The 23,940-nt window shown below is 57.2% G+C and overlaps 1 protein-coding gene across 1 annotated transcript in view; it reads left to right on the top strand.

The window, feature by feature from the left end:
- Positions 1 to 23,940, top strand: part of LOC137327792 (F-actin-monooxygenase MICAL2-like) — a 205,017-nt gene that overhangs the window by 65,160 nt on the left and 115,917 nt on the right. Inside the window, exons 12-14 of the mRNA XM_067993598.1 lie at positions 2,518 to 2,643; positions 3,714 to 3,806; positions 9,652 to 9,747. Of these exons, the coding sequence (XP_067849699.1) occupies positions 2,518 to 2,643; positions 3,714 to 3,806; positions 9,652 to 9,747 (315 nt within the window). The remainder of the gene's footprint in view (positions 1 to 2,517; positions 2,644 to 3,713; positions 3,807 to 9,651; positions 9,748 to 23,940) is intronic.

Below are 23,940 nucleotides of genomic sequence, written 5' to 3'. Positions count from 1 at the left end.
TTTCCCCCCTCCTTCTCATGCACTGGGGCTTTCCCCCCTCCTTCTCGTACACTGGGGCTTTCCCCCCTCCTTCTCATACACTGGGGCTTTCCCCCCTCCTTCTCATGCACTGGGGCTTTCCCCCCTCCTTCTCGTACACTGGGGCTTTCCCCCCTCCTTCTCGTACACTGGGGCTTTCCCCCCTCCTTCTCGTACACTGGGGCTTTCCCCTCTCCTTCTCATACACTGGGGCTTTCCCCCCTCCTTCTCATGCACTGGGGCTTCCCCCCCTCCTTCTCATACACTGGGGCTTCCCCCCCTCCTTCTCATACACTGGGGCTTTCCCTCCTCCTTCTCGTACACTGGGGCATCCCCTCTCCTTCTCGTACACTGGGGCTTCTCCCTCCCCCTTCTCGTCCACTGGGGCTTTCCCCCATCAGTCATTTTTGATTCTGTCCCATTAAACACGGAATTTTGGTTGTAACCTGTCAGAATTAGCCCCCTGTTTTCTGGTCTATGAGGTTCCAGTTGTGTTTGTGCCGTCCTGTCCATTGCACCTTCCATTCTCGTCGCGTTGTTTCTTGTCTGTCGCCTCCCCTTCCCTTGAGGATGCGGACTCCACGTTGGGGTTCGGTTTTGTGGACCCCGGTCGCACCCCAGCGGTGGGCGGGCAGCCAGCATTCGCGCTCCCAGCCGGAATCGTTGGCTTGGGATTGGGGGCAAAGGAAACCTGTCCGATTCTCCTCCTCGTCCACCTGCCTCCGCCACGCACTGAGGCGAGCGAGAGATGAGCAGATTACGGAAAGCCCAGGTATCGAACCTGCCACCTTCCCGTTACTCACAGGACGAGCTTGTTGCCCCACTGGTGAACCCCCAAAGCATCTTTGACAGCAGCGGGCGGGCTTGTCAACAAAGTGAGATGCCTCAAGTTGCAGTCGTGCAAACAATGACCGACAGGCAAAGACCCTCTGGTCCACCCTGCCTGTCCCCCACAATCGTGATACCTTGTGCATCACAATATGTTCACTCCCCATCGCGACCAACTCCTGGGAGAGGCGAGAAACCAGGTTAACAACCCAGGCCAATTTCGGGAGGGGGGGGGGGGGGAAATCTGGGAAATTCCTCTCCCATCTCCTCAGGTGATCGAAACCAGCCCAGGAGACCACTCTGGCCCCAGATAATTCTAGGCTTTTACATTACCTGCCTCTCGTACGAGGTGACCTCCACTCCAGACAAGAAACAAGTCTGGCTCTCGCTTGAAGGAGTTGAGTGAATCAGTGTTCGTAGCACGAGCCGGCAGCCTGTTCCACAGGCCCCCACTGTTACATAAGAAATAGGAGCAGGAGTCGGCCAATCGGCCCCTCGAGCCTGCTCCGCCATTCAATAAGATCATGGCTGATCTGATCCTAACCTCAAATCTAAATTCATGTCCAATTTCCTGCCCGCTCCCCGTAACCCCTAATTCCCTTTGGAAACTGTCTATTTCTGTTTTAAATTTATTTAATGATGTAGCTTCCTGGGGCAGCAAATTCCACAGACCTACTACCCTCTGAGTGAAGAAGTTTCTCCTCATCTCAGTTTTGAAAGAGCAGCCCCTTATTCTAAGATTATGCCCCCTAGTTCTAGTTTCACCCACCCTTGGGAACATCCTCACCGCATCCACCCGATCAAGCCCCTTCACAATCTTATACGTTTCAATAAGATCGCCTCTCATTCTTCTGAACTCCAATGAGTAGAGTCCCAATCTACTCAACCTCTCCTCATATGTCCGCCCCCTCATCCCCGGGATTAACCGAGTGAACCTTCTTTGTACTGCCTCGAGAGCAAGTATGTCTTTTCTTAAGTATGGAGACCAAAACTGTATGCAGTATTCCAGGTGCGGTCTCACCAATACCTTATATAACTGCAGCAATACCTCCCTGTTTTTATATTCTATCCCCCTAGCAATAAAAGCCAACATTCCGTTGACCTTCTTGATCACCTGCTGCACCTGCATACTGACTTTTTGATTTTCTTAATGTTTTGATGTTCTCTGGGAAAACACCCAACACCCAACCTCGATCTGGCCATTATACAACTTGAAACTGTGACCTCTTGGTTTCCTTCAGTGGATAAGCAGATTGGATTCCTCCGAAGGGTTAAATTCCAGCCTTACCTGCTCCTCAATGGAGAGGAGACTCTCGCACTGCGGGAACGTGTAGATCAGTTAATCATAGCCGCCGTTCATCAGCCGCCCGACGTTATGTCAAATAGTTGGTAAATTCAGCGCTCCCCAGCGGGGAAGCTGCACTCGGAGGGAGCGTGCGTGGGTCAGAGGGTCAGTGTTAACGGCGTAAAGTCCCGACTCGAAGCTCCGCTCACTTCAAACGCAGCTCCCGCTGGGAATGCGGGAGCGCTGAATTATCCCTCACCTGCTTTTTTTTTTTAGCATCATTCTTTCTAACCCGCTACTATTTCAGCTTTGCTCTCATTTATATATTTTTTTTTTGCCATTTCCTTCACATTTCAATCATGTGTTTCAACGCTGGCTCTTATCAGTCGCCTCTGCCTGACCCAAGCTCATCCCATTCTCTCTCCAACGCTTCTCCTTCTGCTCATGACTCTGCTGCCTCTTCATCCTCGCCATTGCCTGCCATGGTTCACCCACCTGATCCTCCAAGACAGGTAAAAAGAAAGGACTTGCATTTATATAGCGCCATTCCCGACCTCGGGACGTCCTGGAGTGCTTTGCGGCCAATCAAGCACTTTTGAAGTGCAGCCACTGTTGTAAGGTTGGAGACTCGGCAGCCGATTTGCGCACAGCAAGATCCCACAAACAGCAATGGGATAATGACCAGATAATCTCGTTTTTTTTCTCAGTGATGTTGGTTGAGGGATAAATATTGACACAGGGGAGAACTCCCCCCCCCAGCTCTAATTTGAAATAGTGGCCGCGGGATCTTTTACGGCAGACAGGGCCTCCCAGCGCTCCCTCAATCCTGCACTGGGAGTGTCGGCCTAGGCTTTAGGCTCAAGTCTCTGGAGCGGGATTCGAACCCACAGCTTTCTGACTTAGTGGCAAGAGAGTGCCGCCCACTGTCCAGAAACACGAAAACAGATTGGATTCGCGCATGGAAAGTGGAGCGATTTGAAATCAGTTATTAATGTTAATTAGCGTTGGTCAAACATTACAACAGTGGCAGCAAGTTATAAAGTCATAGTACAGCACAGGAGGAGGCCGTTCGGCCCATCGTGCCTGTGCCGGCTCTTTGAAAGAGCCGTCCAATTAGTCCCACTCCCCAGCTCTTTCCCCGTAGCCCTGCAAAATTTTTTTCCCTTCAAGTATTTATCCAGTTCCCTTTTGAAAGTTATTATTGAATCTGCTTCCGCCGCCCTTTCAGGCAGCGCGTTCCAGATCGTAACAACTCGCTGCGTCAAAAACATTTCTCCTCATCTCCCCCTCTGGTTCTGTTGTGCACATTTTAGGGGACAGGCGTTTAGGGCGAATCAGGTTTTAACACTTCCGTTAGGATATCAAACAGACGGATATCGCACAAGGACCTTAAGTATCTGCCCCCCTCCTGTCGCTGACCATGATTTCTGCTCTTTTAGTCTGTTTTTTTTTTGCTGTGACAATTGCTAATACAGATCTTCGTATTTTCTCTCTCTCTCTCTCGCTACTCTTTCTCCTTCTCTCTCTCTCTCTCTCTCCTGCTTCCGTTCCGCGCCGCGTGACCTATGCCCTCTGGGATCAGATCCGTGTCGTGCAGGCGGCAGCCGTTAATTTGGAAAAGATGTTTTTAAGCGGGAACGGCCGATCCAGTCGTCAGGTCGAGGCTGGAGCGGAGGTGAGTGATCACGCCGTGAATTCAAACAGAAGTCCAGGAATAAGTTAATGGGCGGCGCAAGAGTGCGAGGTAGGAGAAAAGGCCCCTCCCTCATAGGAACAGGAGGAGGCCATTCAGCCCCTCGTGCCTGCTCCGCCATTTGATGAGATCATGGCTGATCTGTGATCTAACTCCATATACCTGCCTTTGGCCCATATCCCTTTGGTTGCCAAAAAGCTATCTATCTCAGATTTAAATTCAGCAATTGAGCTAGTATCAATTGCCGTTTGCGGAAGAGAGTTCCAAACTTCTACCACCCTTTGTGTGTAGAAATGTTTTCTAATCTCGCTCCTGAAAGGTCTGGCTCTAATTTTTAGACTGTGCCCCCTACTCCTAGAATCCCCAACCAGCGGAAATAGTTTCTCTCTATCCACCCTATCCGCTCCCCTTAATATCTTATAAACTTCGATCAGATCACCCCTTAACCTTCGAAACTCCAGAGAATACAACCCCAATTTGTGTAATCTCTCCTCGTAACTTAACCCTTGAAGTCCGGGTATCATTCTAGTAAACCTACGCTGCACTCCCTCCAAGGCCAATATGTCCTTCCGAAGGTGCGGTGCCCAGAACTGCTCACAGTACTCCAGGTGCCGTCTAACCAGGGTTTTGTATAGCTGCAGCATAACTTCTGCCCCCTCGTACTCCAGTCCTCTAGGTACAAAGGCCAGTCCAATTTGCCCTTTCATGGAAACTACACAACTTGTTGAATTCTTTGAGTGGAGGATTTGAATCCCTCGCCAAAATAAGATTATCGCCCCCCGGTTCACACGACAACTTGCATTTATATAGCGCCTTTAACGTAGTAAAACGACCCAAGGCCCTTCACGGGAGGGTTTATTGGACAAAATTTGACACCGAGCCACATAAGGGCGGGTGAACAAAGGCTTGATCCATGATCTCGGAGGGTTGTCAGGCTGGAGGAGGTCACAGAGATCGGGAGTGGTGGGGGGGGTGACGAGGCCACGGAGGGATTTGAACACAAGAATGCGAATTTTAAAAATCGAGGCGTTGGGGGACCGGGAGCCACACGGCCCCTCGAAACGTAGTCGAGCAGGACTCCAGGATGTGGATCCAGTTTGGAAACTCGGGTTAGAACTCACAGTGCAGGCTGAGGTGAAATTTGGAAGGGGAGAAGAGAGAGAAACAAAATGGTCGCAGCTATCACGTCTTCAGGGCGTCCCGAAGCTCACGAGCCAACGGGTTATTTCTTGACGTGCAACCGCTGATGTTGCGTCGGGGAGAGAGGCAGCCGACTGGCGCACAGCAAGATCCCGAAAACCAGCAAAGGAGGTGATTGACCAGAGTCTCTGTTTTTTTTTTTTAACGTTTCGGTGGTGTTGGCCGAGGGAAGAACGTTGGCCCAGGAGGACTCCCTGCTCGTCTTGGAACAGCTCCCCTGGGATCTTTGATACCCCACTGGCGAGACGGGGTCTCGGTCTGACGGACAAGCACTCCCCTCAGTGCTCCTGCCGGAGTACTCGAGGGGCACTGGAGTTCACCGCCTCCTGGACTCCGAGACCAGGACGTCACCAATGGAGATTTTGTCGCCATGACTGCAGATTCGGCATGCCTCTAGCCGCACCATATCTGACCCGGGACACCCCTGATCGCCGTGTGAGATGTGGTTACACAGGAACGGGAGGGAGGCCATTCTGCCCCTCGAGCCTGTTCCGTCATTCAGTTGGATCGTGGCTGATCTGGACCTCACCTCCATTGCTCCGTATACCTTGATACCCTCACCCAACAGAAAATCTATCGATCTCAATCTTGAAAATTTCAATTGACCCCCAGCACCCGTAGACTTTTTGGGGGCAAGTTCCAGATTTCCACCCCCCCTCCCCTTGTGCGAAAAACTGCTTCCTGATTTCACTCCTAAATTTAAGGTTATGTCCCACCTTGTTCTCGATTTCCCCTCACCAGAGGAAATAGTTTCTCCGTACAAACCCATTTTCTGACTGGGCCAGAAAGATCTTGACCCTTGCTACCCTTACCAGTTTTATTTTAAATGTAAACACATTGAACCAGGTGAGCGAAGTGGCAGAATGTGTGCCCACACAGTGAAATCCCTACGTCAGACACTCCGAGAGAGAGAGAGAGAGAGCCAGCGTAAAGACGAGGCACGCTGGCACAGCGGGAACTGCAAAGGACAGAGCAATATTCATTTTTGAAGCCCCAATTTAAGTAAAGGTCATTTAAGATTTATATTAAAATATTCCAAACGATACCTTTTTATATTTCATTTCCTTTACTTCCTGCCCAGATTATAAGTGCTTTTCTTTTTTACGTTGAGCGTATGGGTTTGCTCAGCGACAGCTCGATCGTGGGACCGGGGAAAGTCATGTTGTAAAGATCTCAGCCTGGGAACTTTATCCAGGATGTGCCCTCTCCCTGTTGGATCAAAGCACTATAAAGGTTCTGGCATAAATTTAACTGGACCAGCCACATAAATACTGTGGCTACAAGAGGCTGGGCATTCTGCGGCGAGTGACTCAGCTCCTGACTCTCCAAAGCCTTTCCACCATCTACAAGGCACAAGTCAGGAGTGTGATGGAATACTCTCCACTTGCCTGGATGAGTGCAGCTCCAACAACACTCAAGAAGTTCCACACCATCCAGGACAAAGCAGCCCACTTGATTGGCACCCCATCCACCACCCTAAACATTCACTCCCTTCACCACCGGCGCACCGTGGCTGCAGTGTGTACCGTCCACAGGATGCACTGCAGCAACTCGCCAAGGCTTCTTCGACAGCACCTCCCAAACCCGCGACCTCTACCACCTAGACGGACAAGGGCAGCAGGCGCATGGGAACAACACCACCTGCACGTTCCCCTCCAAGTCACACACCATCCCGACTTGGAAATATATCGGCCGTTCCTTCATCGTCGCTGGGTCAAAATCCTGGAACTCCCTTCCCAACAGCACTGTGGGAGAACCTTCACCACACGGACTGCAGCGGTTCAAGAAGGCGGCTCACCACCACCTTCTCAAGGGGCAATTAGGGATGGGCAATAAATGCCGGCCTCGCCAGCGACGCCCACATCCCATGAATGAATTAAAAAAAACCACAATAGGTTTATGACCCCATGTGGAGGATCATGAACCACTTCAACTGACATTGCATAGAATGTACAGCACAGAAACAGGCCATTCGGCCCGACAGGTCCATGCCGGTGTTTCTGCTCCACACGAGCCCCCTCCCTCCCTACATCATCTCACCCTATCAGCATATCCTTCTATTCCTTTCTCCCTCGTGTTTATCGAGCTTCCCCTTAAATGCATCTACACTATTCACCTCAACTACTCCTTGTGGGAGCGATGTTCCACATTCTCACCACTCTCTGGGTAAAGAAGTTTCTCCTGAATTCCCTATTGGATTTATCAGTGACTATCTTATATTTATGGCCCCTAGTTCTGGTCTTCCCCACAAGTGGAAACATTTTCTCTACGTCTACTCTATCAAACCCTTCCACAATCTTAAAGACCTCTATCAGGTCACCCCTCAGTCTTTTTTCTAGAGAAAAGAGCCCCAGTCTTTCCTGATAGGTAGAACCTCTCAGTTCTGGTATCATCCTTGTAAAACTTATTTGCACCCTCTCCAGTGCCTCTGTATCTCTTTTGTCCTTTCAAACACTGTGTTGTGAGACTATCTTTCTTTTAAATGATGAAAACACACAGACTTCTGAAAGAAAGAATGGTTAAGTCTCCGTTTGTCTCAGTTGGTAGCTCTTCTGAGTCAGAAGTTTTGGGGGTTCATGCCCCAATCTGGGACTTGGGCATATCGTCACGGTTGGCACTCCACCCCTGGAGTGGATTCGCGGAGATATTAAACCAAAGTCCCGATTGCCTGTTCCGATGCAAGTTAAGGATCATCCTCCTTAAAGAAGTGTCCTGGCCAACGTTCTCCCTCGGCCAACACCACCAAAGACAGATGAGTCGGTCATTTACCTCATGGTTGTTTGTGGGATCTGCTTGTGAGCAAAATGGCTGCTGCATTTGCCTGTGTCACAGTCGTCATTGGAATTCATTGTGGGTGACGCACTCTTGGGTTGTTCCTGATGATTGTGATCAGGTGCAAGACAAATCTAAGTTCTGTTGTGATGGGAGGAAAGCTTACTCGATATTTCTGTGAGGAGAGGTGACTCTCTGTGGATTTGTGCAGTGATTTCACTGCTAGAAGTTCATTTCTCTTTCTATTTAAGTTGAACATTTTTAATTCTGTTGGAGTAGATTCCATCTGTTTGCTTACCCATAGCTGTTATGTATTTGTAAATAGATACGGTAGTCGTGGCTCTGGTGCTGGACTGGCAGCCCAGAGGTTATAGAATCATAGAATCATAGAAGTTTACAACATGGAAACAGGCCCTTCGGCCCAACATGTCCATGTCGCCCAGTTTGTACCACTAAGCTAGTCCCAATTGCCTGCATTTGGCCCATATCCCTCTATACCCATCTTACCCATGTAACTGTCCAAATGCTTTTTAAAAGACAAAATTGTACCCGCCTCTACTACTGCCTCTGGCAGCTCGTTCCAGACACTCACCACCCTTTGAGTGAAAAAATTGCCCCTCTGGACCCTTTTTGTATCTCTCCCCTCTCACCTTAAATCTATGCCCCCTCGTTATAGACTCCCCTACCTTTGGGAAAAGATTTTGACGATCTACCTTATCTATGCCCCTCATTATTTTGAGTTGTGAGTTCAAATCCCACCACTGTAAATTGTGAAATTAAATTCAATAAATCTGGTAATTTATCCACCAGAGAAAATGTTTGGAAAAAAAACCCAACTGGTCCTCAATTGCCCATCAGGGACGAGAAGCTGCCACTCCTTCCCAATGTGACCTGCACTTCATGGTTGACCCAATGTCCCCTGAAGTGGTCAACAGTACAATCGGTCACTACACAGTCGTTCAAGAAGAAGGCCCACCACCTTCTCAGGACGTTGCCAATAAATGCCGGCCTTGCCAGTGTTAACCGCACCCCAAGAACAAATTAAAAAAAACACATTTGTCACCTTATAGAATGAATATTCGCACATCTAACCTGTAAAATGATTAGCTCCAAGATTAGGAGGGTGGTCTTTACACCGCCTCAGGTCTGTCAAGAATCATAGAATCTTGCAGCACAGAAGGAGGCCATTCAGCCCATCATGCCCGTGCTGGCTCTTTGGAAGGGCAATCCAATTAGATGAAGTAGGGAGAGGGAGGAGGCTCGTGTGGACATTTTGGGCTGAATGGCCTGTGTCTGTGCTGTACGTTCTACGTAATTCTATGTCGTCCCACTCCCCCCCCGCCCCCCCCACCGCTCTTTCCTCAGAGCCCTGCAAATTTTTCCTTTTCAAGTATTTATCCAATTCCCTATCGAAAGTTATTATTGAATCTGCTTCCACCGCCCTTTCAGGCAGCGCGTTCCAGATCAGAACAACTCGCTGCGTAAAAAAAATGTCTCCTCATCTCCCCTCCTGGTTCTTTTGCCAATTATCTTCAATCTGTGTCCTCTGGTTACCGACCCTCCTGCCACTGGAAACAGTTTCTCCTTATTTACTCTATCAAAACCCCTCATAATTCTGAACCCCTCTATCAAATCTCCCCTTAACCTTCCCTGCTCTAAGGAGAACAATCCCAGCTTCTCCCGTCTCTCCGCATAACTGAAGCCCCTCGTCCTCAAAAGAAGCTTTTAAATTTAACGATAACGCAGGAAGGGTGAAATCGCGAGGGTTTCGCCAATCGGGTCCAGTCGTCGTGGGGGGCTTGAAACTACCTGTGCTTCAGAAGCCCCGAGTGTTGTCTCTTGTCTCTTCTCTTAGATTTCTACAGCCGATGCCTCTCGCCCTGTACGCTGTCGCCCAAGGGAAACCACAGCTTCTCAATCTCCAAAATCTAACCAACACTGTCACAGCCAGGTAGTCCTAGCCTGAGAGAAAGCGCCTCTGCTCAGCATGCTTATCTCTCGGGTACCGAATGATGCATGACCGGCTTTAAGATTAAAAAAAAATCCCCGCAGCCAAGTCCAGACAGTTTAACAGCAGCAAGAGCAAAGCATGTCACTGGTGCTCGTTTTGTCCATTTAACGAGATTTGTAACACTGCCAATCTGGTTAACTTCTGCTATTCAATAAAACAACAGCTACTTGCATTTATATAGCGCTTTTAACGTAGTAAAACGTCCCAAGGCGCTTCACAGGAGCGATTACCAGACGAAAATTGACACTGAGCCAAGGGAGGAGATATTAGGACAGGTGACCGAAAGCTTGGTCAAAGAGGTAGGTTTTAAGGAGCGTCTTAAAGGAGGGGAGAGGTAGAGAGGCGGAGAGAGGGAATTCCAGGGCTTGGGGCCCGGGCAGCTGAACATCACGTTGCCCAATCTGCCTCCTGTGGGTCGTGCTTGATCACGGCGAGCGAGATGTTGCATCTGACATTTTATGCTGCTTTATTTTGAGATGTGTTTGGAGCCATAGCACCACAAGAGATAGGAGCAGGAGGAGGCCGTTCGGCCCCTCGAGCCTGCTCCGCCGTTCGTTGAGATCACGGCTGATCTGATTTTTACCTCAACTCCACTTTCCCCGTCCTTTCCCCATATCCTTTGACTCCCTCGCTGAGTCAGCCTTGAGTGTATTCAATGACTCAGCCTCCACAGCTTTTTGGGGTAAAGAATTCCAAAGATTCACCACCCTCTGGGAGAAGAAATTCCTCCTCATTTCCCATCGACCCCTTATTCTGAGACTATGCCCCCTAGATTCCCCCATGAGGGGTAACATCCTCTCAGCATCTACCCTATCGAGCTAACAGAGGTAGGGAGGGGGCGAGGACCATGGAGGGATTTGAACAGGAGGATGAGGATTGTAGGGGCTGGAGGAGGTTAGAGAGATAGGGAGGGGGTGAGGGTCATGGAGGGATTTGAACAGGAGGATGAGGATTGTAGGGGCTGGAGGAGGTTAGAGAGATAGGGAGGGGGTGAGGGTCATGGAGGGATTTGAACAGGAGGATGAGGATTGTAGGGGCTGGAGGAGGTTAGAGAGATAGGGAGGGGGTGAGGGTCATGGAGGGATTTGAACAGGAGGATGAGGATTGTAGGGGCTGGAGGAGGTTAGAGAGATAGGGAGGGGGTGAGGGTCATGGAGGGATTTGAACAGGAGGATGAGGATTGTAGGGGCTGGAGGAGGTTAGAGAGATAGGGAGGGGGTGAGGGTCATGGAGGGATTTGAACAGGAGGATGAGGATTGTAGGGGCTGGAGGAGGTTAGAGAGATAGGGAGGGGGTGAGGGTCATGGAGGGATTTGAACAGGAGGATGAGGATTGTAGGGGCTGGAGGAGGTTAGAGAGATAGGGAGGGGGTGAGGGTCATGGAGGGATTTGAACAGGAGGATGAGGATTGTAGGGGCTGGAGGAGGTTAGAGACATAGCCGGTTCAAATCTTCCATTTGTCTGTATCTGCGAGAGAGCAGCGGGTGGGGGCGAGAGAGAGAGAGAGAGAGAGAGGAGGGGGGAGAGAGAGAGAGAGAGAGAGAGGGGAGGGGGCGTGAGAGAGAGAGAGAGAGAGAGGAGGGGGCGAGAGAGAGAGAGGAGGGGGGAGAGAGAGAGAGAGAGAGAGAGAGGAGGGGGGAGAGAGAGAGAGAGAGAGAGAGGGGAGGGGGCGTGAGAGAGAGAGAGAGAGAGAGGAGGGGGGCGAGAGAGAGAGAGGAGGGGGGAGAGAGAGAGAGAGAGAGGAGGGGGCGAGAGAGAGAGAGAGAGAGAGGAGGGGGCGAGAGAGAGAGAGGAGGGGGGCGAGAGAGAGAGAGGAGGGGGGCGAGAGAGAGAGAGGAGGGGGGCGAGAGAGAGAGAGGAGGGGGGCGAGAGAGAGAGAGAGAGAGGAGGGGGGCCAGAGAGAGAGAGAGGAGGGGGGCGAGAGAGAGAGAGAGAGCAGGGGGCGAGAGAGAGAGAGAGAGGAGGGGGGCGAGAGAGAGAGAGAGGGGGGGTGCGAGAGAGAGAGAGGGAGAGGGGGAGGGCGAGAGAGAGAGGGAGAGGGGGAGGGCGAGAGAGAGAGAGGAGGGGGGTGAGAGAGAGAGAGAGGAGGGGGGTGAGAGAGAGAGAGAGAGGAGGGGGGTGAGAGAGAGAGAGGGGGGGGAGCGAGAGAGAGAGAGAGAGAGAGGGGGGGCCAAAGAGAGAGAGAGAGAGAGGAGGGGGGTGGAGAGAGAGAGAGAGGGGGGCGAGAGAGAGAGAGAGAGAGGGGGGGAGCGAGAAAGAGAGAGAGAGAGGGGGGCGCAAGAGAGAGAGAGAGAGAGGAGGGGGGTGAGAGAAAGAGAGAGAGGAGGGGGGTGAGAGAGAGAGAGAGGAGGGGGGTGAGAGAGAGAGAGGGGGGGGCGAGAGAGAGAGAGAGAGGAGGGGGGCGAGAGAGAGAGAGAGAGGAGGGGGGCGAGAGAGAGAGAGGAGGGGGTCGAGAGTGAGAGAGTGTGGAGGGGGGCGAGAGAGAGAGAGAGAGAAGGGGTCGAGAGAGAGAGAGAGAGGAGGGGGGCGAGAGAGAGAGAGAGGAGGGTGGGCGAGAGAGAGAGAGAGAGGAGGGGGGCGAGAGAGAGAGAGAGGAGGGGGGCGAGAGAGAGAGAGAGGAGGGGGGCGAGAGAGAGAGAGAGAGAGAGGAGGGGGGGACAGAGAGAGGAGGGGGGGAGAGAGAGAGAGAGAGGAGGGGGCGAGAGAGAGAGAGAGGAGGGGGGTGAGAGTGAGAGAGAGAGGAGGGGGGCGAGAGAGAGAGAGAGAGAGGAGGGGGGGAGAGAGAGAGAGAGGAGGGGGCGAGAGAGAGAGAGGAGGGGGCGAGAGAGAGAGAGAGAGGGGGGGCGAGAGAGAGAGAGAGAGGAAGGGGGTGAGAGAGAGAGAGGAAGGGGGTGAGAGAGAGAGAGAGGAAGGGGGTGAGAGAGAGAGAGGAGGTGGGTGAGAGAGAGAGAGAGACGGGGGGGCGAGAGAGAGAGAGAGAGAGGAGGGGGGCGAGAGAGAGAGAGAGAGAAGAGGGGCGAGAGAGAGAGAGAGGGGGGGCGAGAGAGAGAGAGAGGAGGTGGGTGAGAGAGAGAGAGAGACGGGGGGGCGAGAGAGAGAGAGAGAGAGAGGAGGGGGGCGAGAGAGAGAGAGAGAAGAGGGGGCGAGAGAGAGAGAGGGGGGGGTCGAGAGAGAGAGAGAGAGACGGGGGGGCGAGAGAGAGAGAGAGAGGAGGGGGGCGAGAGAGAGAGAGAGAGAGGAGGGGGGCGAGAGACAGAGAGAGAGAGGAGGGGGGCGAGAGAGAGAGAGAGAGAGGAAGGGGGTGAGAGAGAGAGAGAGAGGAAGGGGGTGAGAGAGAGAGAGAGAGAGAGAGGAGGGGGGGAGAGAGAGAGAGAGAGAAAGGAGGGGGGTGAGAGAGAGAGAGAGAGGGGGGGCGAGAGAGAGAGTGAGAGAGGGGGGCGAGAGAGAGAGAGAGGAGGGGGTGAGAGAGAGAGGAGGGGGGCGAGAGAGAGAGAGAGAGAGGGGGGGCGAGAGAGAGAGGGGGGCGAGAGAGAGAGGGGGGGCGAGAGAGAGAGAGAGAAGAGGGGGGTGAGAGAGAGATAGAGAGTAGGGGGGTGAGAGAGAGAGAGAGGAGGGGGGCGAGAGAGAGAGAGAGGAGGGGGGCGAGAGAGAGAGAGAGAGAGGAGGGGGGAGTGAGAGAGAGGGGGTCGAGAGAGAGAGAGAGGAGGGGGGCGAGAAGAGAGAGAGAGGAGGGGGGCGAGAGAGAGAGAGAGAGAGAGAGGAGGGGGGGACAGAGAGAGGAGGGGGGGAGAGAGAGAGAGAGGAGGGTGGGCGAGAGAGAGAGAGAGAGGAGGGGGGCGAGAGAGAGAGAGAGGAGGGGGGCGAGAGAGAGAGAGAGGAGGGGGCGAGAGAGAGAGAGAGGAGGGGGGCGAGAGAGAGAGAGAGAGAGGAGGGGGGGACAGAGAGAGGAGGGGGGGAGAGAGAGAAAGAGAGGAGGGGGGTGAGAGAGAGAGAGAGGAGGGGGGTGAGAGAGAGAGAGAGGAGGGGGGCGAGAGAGAGAGAGAGGAGGGGGCGAGAGAGAGAGAGGAGGGGGCGAGAGAGAGAGAGAGAGAGGAGGGGGCGAGAGAGAGAGAGAGGGGGGGGCGAGAGAGAGAGAGAGAGGGGGGGCGAGAGAGAGAGAGAGAGGAGGGGGGTGAGAGAGAGATAGAGAGGAGGGGGGTGAGAGAGAGAGAGAGGAGGGGCGAGAGAGAGAGAGGAGGGGGCGAGAGAGAGAGAGAGAGAGGAGGGGGCGAGAGAGAGAGAGAGGGGGGGCGAGAGAGAGAGAGAGAGGGGGGGCGAGAGAGAGAGAGAGAGAAGAGGGGGCGAGAGAGAGAGAGAGGGGGGGGCGAGAGAGAGAGAGAGAAGAGGGGGCGAGAGAGAGAGAGGGGGGGTCGAGAGAGAGAGAGAGGAGGTGGGTGAGAGAGAGAGAGAGACGGGGGGCGAGAGAGAGAGAGAGAGAGGAGGGGGGCGAGAGAGAGAGAGAGAAGAGGGGGCGAGAGAGAGAGAGGGGGGGGTCGAGAGAGAGAGAGAGGAGGGGTGCGAGAGAGAGAGAGAGAGGAAGGGGGTGAGAGAGAGAGAGAGAGGAAGGGGGTGAGAGAGAGAGAGAGAGAGGGGGGCGAGAGAGGGAGAGAGAGAGGAGGGGGGGAGAGAGAGAGAGAGAGAAAGGAGGGGGGTGAGAGAGAGAGAGAGAGGGGGGGCGAGAGAGAGAGTGAGAGAGGGGGGGAGAGAGAGAGAGAGAGGAGGGGGCGAGAGAGAGAGAGAGAGAGGAGGGGGCGAGAGACAGAGAGAGAGAGGAGGGGGGCGAGAGAGAGAGAGAGAGGAAGGGGTGAGAGAGAGAGAGAGAGGAAGGGGGTGAGAGAGAGAGAGAGAGAGAGGGGGGCGAGAGAGGGAGAGAGAGAGGAGGGGGGGAGAGAGAGAGAGAGAGAAAGGAGGGGGGTGAGAGAGAGAGAGAGAGGGGGGGCGAGAGAGAGAGTGAGAGAGGGGGGGAGAGAGAGAGAGAGAGGAGGGGGGGCGAGAGAGAGAGTGAGAGAGGGGGGTGAGAGAGAGAGGAGGGGGGCGAGAGAGAGAGAGAGGAGGGGGGTGAGAGAGAGAGAGAGAGAGGGGGGGCGAGAGAGAGAGGGGGGGCGAGAGAGAGAGGGGGGGCGAGAGAGAGAGAGAGAGGAGGGGGGTGAGAGAGAGAGAGAGGAGGGGGGCGAGAGAGAGAGAGAGGAGGGGGGCGAGAGAGAGAGAGAGAGAGGAGGGGGGAGTGAGAGAGAGGAGGGGGCGAGAGTGAGAGAGAGAGGGGGTCGAGAGAGAGAGAGAGGAGGGGGGCGAGAGAGAGAGAGAGGAGGGGGGTGAGAGAGAGAGAGAGAGAGGGGGGGCGAGAGAGAGAGGGGGGGCGAGAGAGAGAGGGGGGGCGAGAGAGAGAGAGAGAGGAGGGGGGTGAGAGAGAGAGAGAGGAGGGGGGCGAGAGAGAGAGAGAGGAGGGGGGCGAGAGAGAGAGAGAGAGAGGAGGGGGGAGTGAGAGAGAGGAGGGGCGAGAGTGAGAGAGAGAGGGGGTCGAGAGAGAGAGAGAGGAGGGGGGCGAGAGAGAGAGAGAGGAGGGGGCGAGAGTGAGAGAGAGAGGGGGTCGAGAGAGAGAGAGAGGAGGGGGGCGAGAGAGAGAGAGAGAGAGAGAGGAGGGGGGGACAGAGAGAGGAGGGGGGGAGAGAGAGAGAGAGGAGGGGTCGAGAGAGAGAGAGAGAGGAGGGGGGCGAGAGAGAGAGAGAGGAGGGGGGCGAGAGAGAGAGAGAGGAGGGGGGCGAGAGAGAGAGAGAGGAGGGGGGCGAGAGAGAGAGAGAGAGAGAAGAGGGGGGGACAGAGAGAGGAGGGGGGGAGAGAGAGAGAGAGGGGGGGCGAGAGAGAGAGAGAGGAGGTGGGTGAGAGAGAGAGAGAGACGGGGGGGCGAGAGAGAGAGAGAGAGAGGAGGGGGGCGAGAGAGAGAGAGAGAAGAGGGGGCGAGAGAGAGAGAGGGGGGGGTCGAGAGAGAGAGAGAGAGACGGGGGGGCGAGAGAGAGAGAGAGAGGAGGGGGGCGAGAGAGAGAGAGAGAGAGGAGGGGGGCGAGAGACAGAGAGAGAGAGGAGGGGGGCGAGAGAGAGAGAGAGAGGAAGGGGGTGAGAGAGAGAGAGAGAGGAAGGGGGTGAGAGAGAGAGAGAGAGAGGGGGCGAGAGAGGGAGAGAGAGAGGAGGGGGGGAGAGAGAGAGAGAGAGAAAGGAGGGGGGTGAGAGAGAGAGAGAGAGGGGGGGCGAGAGAGAGAGTGAGAGAGGGGGGCGAGAGAGAGAGAGAGGAGGGGGGTGAGAGAGAGAGGAGGGGGGCGAGAGAGAGAGAGAGAGAGGGGGGGCGAGAGAGAGAGGGGGGGCGAGAGAGAGAGGGGGGGCGAGAGAGAGAGAGAGAAGAGGGGGGTGAGAGAGAGATAGAGAGTAGGGGGGTGAGAGAGAGAGAGAGGAGGGGGGCGAGAGAGAGAGAGAGGAGGGGGGCGAGAGAGAGAGAGAGAGAGGAGGGGGGAGTGAGAGAGAGGAGGGGGCGAGAGTGAGAGAGAGAGAGGGGGTCGAGAGAGAGAGAGAGGAGGGGGGCGAGAGAGAGAGGGGGTCGAGAGAGAGAGAGAGGAGGGGGGCGAGAGAGAGAGAGAGGAGGGGGGCGAGAGAGAGAGAGAGAGAGAGAGGAGGGGGGGACAGAGAGAGGAGGGGGGGAGAGAGAGAGAGAGGAGGGTGGGCGAGAGAGAGAGAGAGAGGAGGGGGCGAGAGAGAGAGAGAGGAGGGGGGCGAGAGAGAGAGAGAGGAGGGGGGCGAGAGAGAGAGAGAGGAGGGGGGCGAGAGAGAGAGAGAGAGAGGAGGGGGGACAGAGAGAGGAGGGGGGGAGAGAGAGAGAGAGAGGAGTGGGGGAGAGAGAGAGAGAGAGAGGAGGGGGGGAGAGAGAGAGAAAGAGAGGAGGGGGGTGAGAGAGAGAGAGAGGAGGGGGGTGAGAGAGAGAGAGAGGAGGGGGGCGAGAGAGAGAGAGAGGAGGGGGCGAGAGAGAGAGAGGAGGGGGCGAGAGAGAGAGAGAGAGAGGAGGGGGCGAGAGAGAGAGAGAGGGGGGGCGAGAGAGAGAGAGAGAGGAGGGGGTGAGAGAGAGATAGAGAGGAGGGGGGTGAGAGAGAGAGAGAGGAGGGGGCGAGAGAGAGAGAGGAGGGGGCGAGAGAGAGAGAGAGAGAGGAGGGGGCGAGAGAGAGAGAGAGGAGGTGGGGGGCGAGAGAGAGAGAGAGGAGAGGGGGGCGAGAGAGAGAGAGAGAGGAAGGGGGTGAGAGAGAGAGAGGAAGGGGGTGAGAGAGAGAGAGAGGAAGGGGGTGAGAGAGAGAGAGGAGGTGGGTGAGAGAGAGAGAGAGACGGGGGGGCGAGAGAGAGAGAGAGAGAAGAGGGGGCGAGAGAGAGAGAGAGGGGGGGCGAGAGAGAGAGAGAGAAGAGGGGGCGAGAGAGAGAGAGGGGGGGTCGAGAGAGAGAGAGAGGAGGTGGGTGAGAGAGAGAGAGAGACGGGGGGGCGAGAGAGAGAGAGAGAGAGGAGGGGGGCGAGAGAGAGAGAGAGAAGAGGGGGCGAGAGAGAGAGAGGGGAGGTCGAGAGAGAGAGAGAGAGAGGAAGGGGGTGAGAGAGAGAGAGAGAGGAAGGGGGTGAGAGAGAGAGAGAGAGAGGGGGGCGAGAGAGGGAGAGAGAGAGGAGGGGGGGAGAGAGAGAGAGAGAGAAAGGAGGGGGGTGAGAGAGAGAGAGAGAGGGGGGGCGAGAGAGAGAGTGAGAGAGGGGGGGAGAGAGAGAGAGAGAGGAGGGGGGCGAGAGAGAGAGAGAGAGAGGAGGGGGGCGAGAGAGAGAGAGAGAGGAAGGGGGTGAGAGAGAGAGAGAGAGGAAGGGGGTGAGAGAGAGAGAGAGAGAGAGAGGGGGGCGAGAGAGGGAGAGAGAGAGGAGGGGGGAGAGAGAGAGAGAGAAAGGAGGGGGGTGAGAGAGAGAGAGAGAGGGGGGGCGAGAGAGAGAGTGAGAGAGGGGGGGAGAGAGAGAGAGAGAGGAGGGGGGGCGAGAGAGAGAGTGAGAGAGGGGGGGCGAGAGAGAGAGAGAGGAGGGGGGTGAGAGAGAGAGAGAGAGGAGGGGGGGCGAGAGAGAGAGTGAGAGAGAGGGGGGCGAGAGAGAGAGGGGGGCGAGAGAGAGAGAGAGAGAGGGGGGGCGAGAGAGAGAGGGGGGGCGAGAGAGAGAGGGGGGGGCGAGAGAGAGAGAGAGAAGAGGGGGGTGAGAGAGAGATAGAGAGTAGGGGGGTGAGAGAGAGAGAGAGGAGGGGGGCGAGAGAGAGAGAGAGGAGGGGGGCGAGAGAGAGAGAGAGGAGGGGGCGAGAGTGAGAGAGAGAGGAGGGGGGCGAGAGAGAGAGAGAGGAGGGGGGCGAGAGAGAGAGAGAGAGAGGAGGGGGGAGTGAGAGAGAGGAGGGGGCGAGAGTGAGAGAGAGAGGGGGTCGAGAGAGAGAGAGAGGAGGGGGGCGAGAGAGAGAGAGAGGAGGGGGGCGAGAGAGAGAGAGAGAGAGAGAGGAGGGGGGGACAGAGAGAGGAGGGGGGAAGAGAGAGAGAGAGGAGGGGGGCGAGAGAGAGAGAGAGGAGGGGGGCGAGAGAGAGAGAGAGGAGGGGGCGAGAGAGAGAGAGAGGAGGGGGGCGAGAGAGAGAGAGAGAGAGAGAGGAGGGGGGGACAGAGAGAGGAGGGGGGGAGAGAGAGAGAGAGGAGGGGTCGAGAGAGAGAGAGAGAGGAGGGGGGCGAGAGAGAGAGAGAGGAGGGGGGCGAGAGAGAGAGAGAGGAGGGGGGCGAGAGAGAGAGAGAGGAGGGGGGCGAGAGAGAGAGAGAGAGAGGAGGGGGGGACAGAGAGAGGAGGGGGGGAGAGAGAGAGAGAGAGGAGTGGGGGAGAGAGAGAGAGAGAGAGGAGGGGGGGAGAGAGAGAGAAAGAGAGGAGGGGGGTGAGGGAGAGAGAGAGGAGGGGGGAGAGAGTGAGAGAGAGAGGAGGGGGGGAGAGAGAGAGAGAGAGGAGGGGGGGAGAGAGAGAGAGCGAGGAGGGGGGTGAGAGAGAGAGAGAGGAGGGGGGCGAGAGAGAGAGAGAGGGGGGGGCGAGAGAGAGAGATAGGGGGAGGGCGAGAGAGAGAGAGGAGGGGGGTGAGAGAGAGAGAGGAGGGGGCGAGAGAGAGAGAGGGGGGGGGCGAGAGAGATAGATAGGGGGAGGGCGAGAGAGAGAGAGAGAGGAGGGGCGAGAGAGAGAGAGAGGAGGGGTGCGAGAGAGAGAGAGAGGAAGGGGGTGAGAGAGAGAGAGAGAGGAAGGGGGTGAGAGAGAGAGAGAGAGAAGAGGAGGCGGAGAGAGAGAGAGAGGGGGGGCGAGAGAGAGAGAGAGGGGGTCGAGAGAGAGAGAGAGAGGAGGGGGGTGAGAGAGAGAGAGAGGAGGGGCGAGAGAGAGAGAGAGAGGAGGGGGGTGAGAGAGAGAGAGAGGAGGGGTGCGAGAGAGAGAGAGAGAGAGGAGGGGGGTGAGAGAGAGAGAGAGGAGGGGTGCGAGAGAGAGAGAGAGAGAGGAGGGGGGTGAGAGAGAGAGAGAGGGGGGGCGAGAGAGAGAGAGAGAGGAGGGGGGTGAGAGAGAGATAGAGAGGAGGGGGGTGAGAGAGAGAGAGAGGAGGGGGCGAGAGAGAGAGAGGAGGGGGCGAGAGAGAGAGAGGAGGGGGCGAGAGAGAGAGAGAGAGAGGAGGGGGCGAGAGAGAGAGAGAGGGGGGGCGAGAGAGAGAGAGGGGGGGGGCGAGAGAGAGAGAGAGAGGAGGGGGGCGAGAGAGAGAGAGGAAGGGGGTGAGAGAGAGAGAGAGGAAGGGGGTGAGAGAGAGAGAGGAGGTGGGTGAGAGAGAGAGAGAGACGGGGGGGCGAGAGAGAGAGAGAGAGAGGAGGGGGGCGAGAGAGAGAGAGAGAAGAGGGGGCGAGAGAGAGAGAGAGGGGGGCGAGAGAGAGAGAGAGAGGGGGTCGAGAGAGAGAGAGAGGAGGGGTGCGAGAGAGAGAGAGAGAGGAAGGGGGTGAGAGAGAGAGAGAGAGAGAGGAGGGGGGCGAGAGACAGAGAGAGAGAGGAGGGGGGCGAGAGAGAGAGAGAGAGAGGAAGGGGGTGAGAGAGAGAGAGAGAGACGGGGGGGCGAGAGAGAGAGAGAGAGGAGGGGGGCGAGAGAGAGAGAGAGAGAGAGAGGAGGGGGGCGAGAGACAGAGAGAGAGAGGAGGGGGGCGAGAGAGAGAGAGAGAGGAAGGGGGTGAGAGAGAGAGAGAGAGGAAGGGGGTGAGAGAGAGAGAGAGAGAGGGGGGCGAGAGAGGGAGAGAGAGAGGAGGGGGGGAGAGAGAGAGAGAGAGAAAGGAGGGGGGTGAGAGAGAGAGAGAGAGGGGGGGCGAGAGAGAGAGTGAGAGAGGGGGGGCGAGAGAGAGAGAGAGGAGGGGGGTGAGAGAGAGAGGAGGGGGCGAGAGAGAGAGAGAGAGAGGGGGGGCGAGAGAGAGAGGGGGGGCGAGAGAGAGAGGGGGGGCGAGAGAGAGAGAGAGAAGAGGGGGGTGAGAGAGAGAGAGAGGGGGGGGGAGTGAGAGAGAGGAGGGGGCGAGAGTGAGAGAGAGAGAGAGGAGGGGCGAGAGAGAGAGAGAGAGAGGAGGGGGTCGAGAGAGAGAGAGAGGAGGGGGTCGAGAGAGAGAGAGAGGAGGGGGGCGAGAGAGAGAGAGAGGAGGGGGGCGAGAGAGAGAGAGAGGAGGGGGGCGAGAGAGAGAGAGGGGGGGGGCGAGAGAGAGAGAGAGAGGAGGGGGGCGAGAGAGAGAGAGGAAGGGGGTGAGAGAGAGAGAGAGGAAGGGGGTGAGAGAGAGAGAGGAGGTGGGTGAGAGAGAGAGAGAGACGGGGGGGCGAGAGAGAGAGAGAGAGAGGAGGGGGGCGAGAGAGAGAGAGAGAAGAGGGGGCGAGAGAGAGAGAGAGGGGGGGCGAGAGAGAGAGAGAGAGGGGGTCGAGAGAGAGAGAGAGGAGGGGTGCGAGAGAGAGAGAGAGAGGAAGGGGGTGAGAGAGAGAGAGAGAGAGAGAGGAGGGGGCGAGAGACAGAGAGAGAGGAGGGGGGCGAGAGAGAGAGAGAGAGGAAGGGGTGAGAGAGAGAGAGAGAGACGGGGGGGCGAGAGAGAGAGAGAGAGGAGGGGGGCGAGAGAGAGAGAGAGAGAGAGAGGAGGGGGCGAGAGACAGAGAGAGAGAGGAGGGGGGCGAGAGAGAGAGAGAGAGGAAGGGGGTGAGAGAGAGAGAGAGAGGGGGGCGAGAGAGGGAGAGAGAGAGGAGGGGGGGAGAGAGAGAGAGAGAGAAAGGAGGGGGGTGAGAGAGAGAGAGAGAGGGGGGGCGAGAGAGAGAGTGAGAGAGGGGGGGCGAGAGAGAGAGAGAGGAGGGGGGTGAGAGAGAGAGGAGGGGGGCGAGAGAGAGAGAGAGAGAGGGGGGGCGAGAGAGAGAGGGGGGGCGAGAGAGAGAGGGGGGCGAGAGAGAGAGAGAGAGAAGAGGGGGGTGAGAGAGAGAGAGAGGGGGGGGGAGTGAGAGAGAGGAGGGGGCGAGAGTGAGAGAGAGAGAGAGGAGGGGCGAGAGAGAGAGAGAGAGAGGAGGGGGTCGAGAGAGAGAGAGAGGAGGGGGGCGAGAGAGAGAGAGAGGAGGGGGGCGAGAGAGAGAGAGAGGAGGGGGGCGAGAGAGAGAGAGAGGAGGGGGGCGAGAGAGAGAGAGAGGAGGGGGGCGAGAGAGAGAGAGAGAGAGAGGAGGGGGGGACAGAGAGAGGAGGGGGGGAGAGAGAGAGAGAGGAGGGTGGGCGAGAGAGAGAGAGAGAGAGGAGGGGGTCGAGAGAGAGAGAGAGAGGAGGGGGGCGAGAGAGAGAGAGGAGGGGGGCGAGAGAGAGAGAGGAGGGGGGCGAGAGAGAGAGAGAGAGAGAGAGGAGGGGGGAGTGAGAGAGAGGAGGGGGCGAGAGAGAGAGAGGAGGGGGGCGAGAGAGAGAGAGAGAGAGAGGAGGGGGGAGTGAGAGAGAGGAGGGGGGCGAGAGAGAGAGAGAGGAGGGGGGCGAGAGAGAGAGAGAGAGAGAGGAGGGGGGGACAGAGAGAGGAGGGGGGGAGAGAGAGAGAGAGGAGGGTGGGCGAGAGAGAGAGAGAGAGAGGAGGGGGTCGAGAGAGAGAGAGAGAGGAGGGGGGCGAGAGAGAGAGAGAGGAGGGGGGCGAGAGAGAGAGAGAGGAGGGGGGCGAGAGAGAGAGAGAGAGAGGAGGGGGGGACAGAGAGAGGAGGGGGGGAGAGAGAGAGAGAGAGGAGTGGGGGAGAGAGAGAGAGAGAGGAGGGGGGCGAGAGAGAGAGAGAGAGAGGAGGGGGGAGAGAGAGAGAAAGAGAGGAGGGGGTGAGAGAGAGAGAGAGGAGGGGGGAGAGAGTGAGAGAGAGAGGAGGGGGGGAGAGAGAGAGAGAGAGGAGGGGGGGAGAGAGAGAGAGCGAGGAGGGGGGTGAGAGAGAGAGAGAGGAGGGGGGCGAGAGAGAGAGAGAGGGGGGGGCGAGAGAGAGAGATAGGGGGAGGGCGAGAGAGAGAGAGGAGGGGGTTGAGAGAGAGACAGAGAGGGGGGGCGAGAGAGAGAGAGAGGAGGGGGCGAGAGAGAGAGAGGAGGGGCGAGAGAGAGAGAGAGAGAGAGGAGGGGGCGAGAGAGAGAGAGAGGGGGGGCGAGAGAGAGAGAGAGGGGGGGCGAGAGAGAGAGAGAGGAGGGGGTGCGAGAGAGAGAGAGAGAGGAAGGGGGTGAGGGAGAGAGAGAGAGAGAGAAGAGGGGGCGAGAGAGAGAGAGAGGGGGGGCGAGAGAGAGAGAGAGAGGGGGTGAGAGAGAGAGAGAGAGAGACGGGGGGGCGAGAGAGAGAGAGAAGAGGGGGCGAGAGAGAGAGAGAGAGCAGGGGGGCGAGAGAGAGAGAGAGAGGAAGGGGGTGAGAGAGAGAGAGAGAGGAAGGGGTGAGAGAGAGAGAGAGAGAGGGGGGCGAGAGAGGGAGAGAGAGGAGAGGGGTGAGAGAGAGAGAGAGAGGGGGGCGAGAGAGAGAGTGAGAGAGGGGGGCGAGAGAGAGAGAGAGAGGAGGGGGCGAGAGAGAGAGAGAGAGAGGAGGGGGGTGAGAGAGAGATAGAGAGTAGGGGGGTGAGAGAGAGAGAGAGGAGGGGTGCGAGAGAGAGAGAGAGGAAGGGGGTGAGAGAGAGAGAGAGAGGAGGGGGAGAGAGAGAGAGAGAGAGAGAGGGAGGGTGAGAGAGAGAGGAGGGGGAGAGAGAGAGAGAGAGAGAGAGAGGAGGGTGAGAGAGAGAGGAGGGGGGGGAGAGAGAGAGAGAGAGAGAGGAGGGTGAGAGAGAGTGAGGGGGGCGAGAGAGAGAGAGAGAGAGGGGGGCGAGAGAGAGAGAGAGAGGAGGGGGGTGAGAGAGAGAGAGAGAGGAGGGGGGTGAGAGAGAGAGAGAGAGAGGAGGGGGGGAGAGAGAGAGAGGAGGGGGTGAGAGAGAGAGAGAGAGGAGGGGGGTGAGAGAGAGAGAGAGAGGAGGGGGGTGAGAGAGAGAGAGGAGGGGGGTGAGAGAGAGAGAGAGAGGAGGGGGGTGAGAGAGAGAGAGAGAGGAGGGGGGTGAGAGAGAGAGAGAGGAGGGGGGCGAGAGGGAGAGAGAGGAGGGGGGCGAGAGAGAGAGAGAGGAGGGGGGGCGAGAGAGAGAGAGAGGAGGGGGGCGAGAGAGAGAGAGAGAGAGAGAGAGGAGGGGGACGAGAGAGAGAGAGGAGGGGGGTGAGAGAGAGAGAGAGAGGAGGGGGGTGAGAGAGAGAGAGGAGGGGGGTGAGAGAGAGAGAGAGAGAGAGGAGGGGGGCGAGAGAGAGGAGGGGGGGCGAGAGAGAGAGAGAGAGGGGGGCAAGAGAGAGAGAGAGAGGAGGGGGGTGAGAGAGAGAGGAGGGGGGTGAGAGAGAGAGGAGGGGGGTGAGAGAGAGAGAGAGAGAGAGGAGGGGGGCGAGAGAGAGGAGGGGGGGCAAGAGAGAGAGAGAGAGGAGGGGGGGGGCGAGAGAGAGAGAGAGAGAGGAGGGGGGCGAGAGAGAGAGAGAGAGGAGGGGGGGGGCGAGAGAGAGAA

Source organism: Heptranchias perlo, chromosome 12 (genome assembly GCF_035084215.1).
Source record: "Heptranchias perlo isolate sHepPer1 chromosome 12, sHepPer1.hap1, whole genome shotgun sequence".
NCBI lineage: Eukaryota > Metazoa > Chordata > Chondrichthyes > Hexanchiformes > Hexanchidae > Heptranchias > Heptranchias perlo.
This window is presented reverse-complemented; position numbering and strand designations above follow the sequence as displayed.